Source organism: Zootermopsis nevadensis, unplaced genomic scaffold (assembly GCF_977971745.1).
Source record: "Zootermopsis nevadensis isolate Lab colony 2312 unplaced genomic scaffold, Znev_1.0 Znev_ptg000030l, whole genome shotgun sequence".
Taxonomy (NCBI): Eukaryota; Metazoa; Arthropoda; class Insecta; order Blattodea; family Termopsidae; genus Zootermopsis; species Zootermopsis nevadensis.
Window position 1 is genome coordinate 8,877,955 of NW_028259162.1, and position 7,020 is coordinate 8,884,974.

A 7,020-nucleotide genomic window follows, 5' to 3' on the forward strand; every position below is an offset into this window, starting at 1 on the left:
GCCCTTCATAAGTAGTAACGAAGTTCTGACCCGAACCTTTATTATTTCAAGGTGGCATTGTTCCCTCACGGAGAGGAACGCCCTTAGGAACTAGGATGATATAGTCTGGTCAGGTGGAATCCACACCACAAGATATGGGCCAAAGGACGAAAGCACATCATCTCCATAAAGAAACGAATTAAAATCGCGTTCGGTTTTAATAACAAATATTGCATGACATATGGAAAATAAATTAAAACTTACAAGAGCCGTTCTTCGTTTGTTTAATTGCGCTTTGTCAACTGTGTCGAATGCGAAGAACGCGGGAGGAAATGGTCGTGGCCTGTTTGAAAACGTCTCAGCATATGCCTGGACGAACTCGAGATTCCCGTGAAATTCTTGTCAAAATTTAGGCTACAAATTCTTACAAAATCTAATTTTAAATCACCATCATTGTTCGGTTCAATTTGCAATTTATCGAATGGTATTAAATTCTCAGAGCTGCTGTATGAGAGACAGAAAACAACTTAAAAACCGTAAATGAGCTTTCTCTCGTTGCTGAAATATATTTTTGGAGATAAAAATGCTGTCATCTGATGAATGACGTTTAGAGACCTGAAACATGTGTCTTGCTACATAGTAACTAAATCATTCTACATATGGGATTTAATATTTTCAAAGCCTTTCATTCTCAAAAAAATTAAGAAACAGCACAAACTGTGGTTCTTTAGTTTACATAACTTGTAGAATATTTTTAAGAATTTTTCTAACATGATACGTGACAACATTTAGCCATTGTGTCAAATTTGCGCTAAATATTTGTAATTTCTGTAGATTCAACAATAAGATATCGCATATTATCACAAATTACATACTTCTTTAAAAATATACACATTAATTTAAAAAAGTTACGTACACAAAGCATATTTTGTTGAGAAGTGCATTACTGCTACCATACCAGTATCAACTGTCTACTCTAGAAATTAGTGAATTCACAGAAGTACACCCTGTGGATCTCGGGAAAATAGGGCGTGAGGGCATACACTGGATTTTACTTGCGCAAGTCTAGGCTCTACTGCGAACTTCAGTGTTGGCGGTGTTGAACCTCCGGAGTCCAACCACTAGATCAGTCAGTTACAAAATATGGAAACAACATGGGGTTTGGCTGTTATGAAATTTAAATAATCCTGAAACAATCAATCTGTCACAGTGCCAGAGTGTACATCCCTGCGGTTCTAAGACATTTGGGGCCCCCCCTTGAAGATTCCTACAATTTTCCCGCCCATTAAGCCCCCTGTGGGGCACTTTATGGGCTCCAAGTGTTGCTTCTTCGTGTCTTACATGGGGCGAGCGGTTAATAGGCCAGTTAGTCTTCTTTTTATTGTCTTTTGTAGCTCGGGCAACAATATACACGCGTTGCTAGGATATCATTTCCATGGAAACGGATTTAATTACACTAACAAAAGACATAGGATCCTCTTTGTGAAATTATAAAACCTAACTAATGTTTGTGGTATGACAATTTTCGTTATGGTTTATCGTGTTTCTTTTATCCTCAGAACGTCGTATATTAAAACTAGTGCACTCTCGCCTTTGTATCCTGACAGCACTAACAGACCAGCGTTGGTTGACTACACCGAACTTAAACAGAATCAAAGATTTGAATCGGGGGGAAATTTTTCGAAATATTCATCTTAGTTTGTTGGCGATATTTACAAACAACAGGGTCGCTACAAAAATACGAAATATCTGCCCAAATAAATTAATATTTAAAAGTAGAATTTGAAAACCATTTTAAATGTCACGTAACCAGGGCGTATTAATTAAATATGTTCATATAATGTTTCAGAGCTTATCCACAACAAATGGTGAAATTTTTTAACACGTGCTACTCGGTCCATGGTCCGTGGTTGTAGATCTACTCCTAATATCATATTTAATGTCCGTCACGCTTAACTGTACGAGTGCACCGTTCGTGCGACGTCGAAAATGTTAAAAGAAGTTCTGATGGTAACGACTCTGGGTCTGCGTTTGGCAGGGGTCTAGAGTCGGGTGGTCCGTTTCAGCAGGAATCTGGCTTCAGTCGCCATTTGCTTAAAAAAAGTTTGTTAAACTTTGTACTTTCCAAGTAATTTGCAAACATTATGCTGCAATAAGTTATATTAAACACAAAAATGGTCCATTCCTGTCAACTTTGGCGGGTCATACTGCGCTGGCTCAACTGTACTGAACTAGCAGTCAAGGATCACACTTGTCGGCTGTATTCTTTATTTATTCAGTGTTCTGCCCAAAAAGAGCTCTCCAGTTTTCCCTATTCTCAGATTCTCGTTTTAGTTCCTGGAACTTCATCTTCTTTCCTTGTTTCAGATCGTCGGTTAGCTGTATCAGTCTTCTTCCCAGTCCTCGCACGCGATCAAAATACTTTCACTGTCCGAGAAATTATAAAAACATTAGTTATTAGAAATCACGGGGATACTTGTCATGTAGACCCTACTACGTCATTCAATTTCATTAAGCGAGTCCTTGAGAAGCTATAATAATCGTTTAAAGTCCGAGACTCTGTGTAGAATTTTGAATATTTTGTAACATGCTGCATTTTTTGGTCCCATCCCAACACCAAAACAAATTAAAATTTTGCTGACACGGTTTTATTACAAACATTAGACAAGAAGACATTTTCGGAACCTGCCAACAGAAAGCATTGGCGACGTGACAGAAAATAGTACTTGGACACACACTGGCTCACGATGATACTCATAACAGGCGCTGGAGGCAGCAGTCTGAATATACTCGTGCTGCCATCTCTTCGGTACACGTCAAACTACTATAATTACCAACAAAAACTCTGAATATACTCGTGCTGCCATCTTTTCGGTACACGTCAAACTACTATAATTACTAACAAAAACTCTGAATATACTCGCGCTGCCATCTCTTCGGTACACGTCAAACTACAGTAATTACTAACAAAGTCTGCCAACCTAGGTTACTGTCGACGGAAGTTCTACAAAGCAATATTTATAACAAGTACTCATCTAATAACTGAATCTAAAACAAAAAATAAAGAACTAAAACTGTTGAAACTGCCTGACAAACCCTTCTCATACCATATTTTAAATTTGTATGTCCACAGATTATTTACAACATACATACACAACATATTTTATACATTAGATTTTGAAATATTTGTTCAATTTTTCTTTTAGGATTATTTTATGCCAAATTAAAACAAAACCCAGAAATCAATTAAAATGTACTCAAGGAATAAGCAGGTTTAAAATTTGATTTGTCTTGCTACTTCACATTCTGGAGGAACTGCTGAATCTCTATGATCAAAGATGATATTTTAAAAATGGATAAATTGTTAAATTACTCACAAATATAGCTGATACAGCAACATAAACTTGCAGTAAATTATTAAGCTCTGAAGCCAAAAATCAAAACTAATCTTGTACCTTTTCACAAGATATAAGGCACTATACACAATTTTTATAACCAACATTTCATATAAGTGATAAAATCAAAGAATGTTATGTTTCGGACACTAATATCCACATTTAGAAATTCAGAATATTCTCAGTGTTTATCTCTTCAGTAGTGCTTCACATTATTCATGCCTTATTTATATCATTTAATGGCATACCTGCTACAGTAATTTTGGAAGTTTCTCCACTAGAGACTGACTGAGAAGTGCTGGCACTAGCTTCAGTTGGTTTCTAGCTCTTAGATTGGTTCATCACCACAGTCGAGGCCGTGACCCCCACTACTACTGAACTCCCCTCTCTAAGCTTACACATCGCGCATTTAGGCGCCACCACTACTCGTGTGACCTATACTTCATATGTGTAGACAACGATGCAGCTGAAGAAGCTGTTTCTGTCATGTTGGCAATGTGCTAAATTATAATTCAATAACTTTTATGTTTTATGTGGCGATCAACAAAAATAAATAGCTCTGCATTTGTTTCAGGAAACATATAAGCTTTAAAAAAATCAATTTTATTTGCATGGATAGGGTTAAATATGTGAATATTTGTTATAGCCATTCCCTTGGCTTCAGAGCATAATAACTGTACGTAGAAACAGTTTGTCGCAAAGCTATGATCTGAGCTTTGCAAGCTGAGCTTCTATTTCTTCATCTGTTGGAAGCCGTGATTTGGAGCCCTCTCCAAGCTTTCCATGGCTAATGGCTGGTGCTCTGGCCATTTTACCAGAAATCTCAATGCCAATTTCATCCAGCACTTGTTGCACTACCTTGTCACCCTCCTCTTCATCCCCAGATTCAGTCAACATGTCATCCAGCGTATCATTTACTGGAAAAATTTTTACATATTATTCCAGTTTCTTCCAATTTAGCTACTTCTCTGGTTATTTTGTGACAATGCATAAACTATTAATTTATGGGAATCTGGTACCTTCAAAACACACGTGAAATCTGTCACCACTACGCTAATGTGTTGGGCATCACATTGCATTTTCTCTTTCTATAGCTGCTTCCACTTTATATGGGTCAATGAAGTTTACTCTTAACATAATAGCAAACATCCATCATGCTTCACCCAAGTGCACGGTTTGTGTGATGCAGAAAAATTAAAACTCAGTTATGACAGTAACGACTCTGGTAGCAAAGATTGCAAATGAGGCAATGATGTGGTCTGGCAAAGTCTGTGTTTGGCAAGAGTCCCAAGCCTGGAGTCAAGCAATTAGTGTTGTGTTTGTGCATTTAACAGGAATCTGGCTTCCATCGCCACGAAGAAGTTGTCACATTTACTTCATAAAGAAATTTCCCATTGACTCTGACAAGTCATAAGCTAGGCTAGTTGTAACAAGAAGTATGAAGAAAAGAGTTGTTGTTTAAGCATATGAAATATGAACAATGGATAATGCTCAACATAAGTGCATATTTAATGTATCAACTAATGGTTACTTTGTCCCACACAGTCAAACTGAAATTATACTTACTCATTTCATCAGTCATGTCCATTTTCATGGATGCCTGTCCAAAGGCATGCATGTCAGCTGCAACCTGCTCTGGTTTCATTATTTGATTCATGTTTGCCATTGTTTTGGTAGTGGTGCCCATTGCATTAGCTAATTTTATGTTAGCTCCCATGGCTTTATTGGACACTCCAACACTATGAACCTATAATAATATATAAACACAAACACACACTTCAGTATGTAACCTTCATAAACTTTAGGTGGTATTTAACAAGGTCCAATGGCAGGTTTCAGTCTTATACTTTGTTCATAATGTCTATGGGGTGGATATAAAAACAGACAACACAGCAGGTGACCAGTGGAAACAACACTTCACAACATGCCAATGGTTCTAACAAAGGAACTGCAAAATTCTGAATGACACTTGTAACAACTAATTTGTCGTGTTCTGTCAACAAATGCATGTTGTTACTTTACTGAGTTTCTGACTGCCTGTTGTTCTGCTACAAGAAAAAAACATGTCATGTGTAGTCACTTACAGAAAATTTATAAACTTATACATAAGAAACCACACCACAATGAAAATTTGGTATTCTCACATTCATAACATTTTAACCTCGACAAAATGATGGCAAAGACACGAGTAAAAACCTGCACTGGATCAAGATGCACCCAGACACTGGCACAGGAGGCCAGCACCTCTCCTCTAGATCATCAAAGTCACCAGATATATCAATAACAATGTGACAAAATATCTTTCATACCCTACTGCCTGCAGTATATGTCCTTGTTTTTTGTTTCCTCAACTGTATTAGTTGCTTTGCTAGAATTTTACATCCCTCATGGTTGCCTTCTTTTGCCAGCTTCTTGATTTCCAATTCCTAAAAACGAAGCAACATTAGAATTAATTAAAATCGAAAGTTCATGGTTTCTGTAACCTGTAATAATTTAGTTCCTAGAAGTAGAGCAGTAATAAAAAATGCATGCAAAGAGCTTTGAACATATATACCACTTCTCCCCATACAATTAAAAAAGGAAAAATTACCAATACTCAGCGTTCGGTAGTTTACTACAGATAACAGGCACTACAAATTTTCTAATCTTACTAGTTTCTTTTCTTCTCTTTCCAGTCCTCTCCTGTCACGTTCTATACCACGCTCCACTTTCCTGAGAGATCTGTCAGTTTCACGTTGTTGTTCTGTAATGCAGGGTAACATCACACAAATTAATAAAAATCGGGAGGTATAGGCATGTTTATATGCAATTCCTTCCAATAAACTATTAATACAACACAATATAACCTTAAAAATGTACCTTCCACTGTAGGTTTCTTTCCAAATATGTTAAACATTTTAACTACGTAACTCTAACACAAATTGCATACATATATCACTATAACTCCCTTCTAAGTTTATATGAAAGCTAGATCCTTTTTATTTTAATCCCACTTGGAATTTCAAATACTACGCGTCAAGGTCAAAATGACTCACGTGCTTCCTAATAACGACATAATTACTACTGGCCATTTTGATTTATTTACTTTGTTCATATAATTTAAAGTTCACAGTATATTAATAATTATAAATTCCTATGGATGTGTAACAAAAACGGAATTTCATTCTATGTGACCCTGCTTCATAAATCAATGAATTTCACACATTTATCACACAATGCTGTTATCTTTCGGATTCATGGGATATAAGAGAAAATCATCTCTGGAATTCAAAATATACAGTGGTGAATGTTTCCGCCGCGCGATGACATACGGCGTCCTGCCCTTCCCATTTTACTGAAAAGTGGAGCAGGCTCGCAGGCATTTTGTGTCCAGTATACTCTGGAGCGAACAAGCACGCGAGAATGGAGTTGGTACCCAAATTCTGGAAACTGTCTTTGTCTCCTTCATCAGGGGTTTGTCCGAAAACCAAACCCTGGCAATTCCGCAATGTAACAAGTGAATGGTTAGGATTAAATTCCCAAGTGATCATGAAGATTATTTACCAGAATGACTTCTAGCATTCCATATGGCTTCTTACCCCAATATGCCCAAATAACTCTTCCCAATAATCAAGACAGCAAAGTATCAGCCTTATAGCACTTACAG

General features: G+C 37.0%; 1 protein-coding gene across 1 annotated transcript; it reads right to left on the minus strand.

Annotated features, from left to right (window-relative positions):
- Window positions 1-2,605: 2,605 nt before the first annotated feature.
- CHMP2B (Charged multivesicular body protein 2b) lies at window positions 2,606-6,620 on the minus strand. Its single transcript, XM_022080842.2, has 5 exons — window positions 6,234-6,620; window positions 6,026-6,117; window positions 5,684-5,800; window positions 4,941-5,121; window positions 2,606-4,291 (listed from the first exon to the last, which is right to left on the minus strand). The coding sequence occupies exons 1-5, from the start codon at window positions 6,268-6,270 to the stop codon at window positions 4,077-4,079; spliced, it is 642 nt and encodes a 213-aa protein (XP_021936534.1). The 5' UTR covers window positions 6,271-6,620; the 3' UTR covers window positions 2,606-4,076.
- Window positions 6,621-7,020: the final 400 nt, after the last annotated feature.

What these genes read in the sequence shown, in the direction of transcription:
- CHMP2B (XM_022080842.2), bottom strand. Translation starts at nt 6,270, where the DNA reads ATGTTTAACATATTTGGAAAGAAACCTACAGTGGAAG. An exon ending in AAAGAAACCTACAGTGGAAG is followed by an intron (nt 6,118 to 6,233) that starts GTACATTTTTAA and finishes CCTGCATTACAG; the next exon opens with AACAACAACGTGAAACTGAC. An exon ending in GGACATGACTGATGAAATGA is followed by an intron (nt 4,292 to 4,940) that starts GTAAGTATAATT and finishes AAATTTTTCCAG; the next exon opens with TAAATGATACGCTGGATGAC.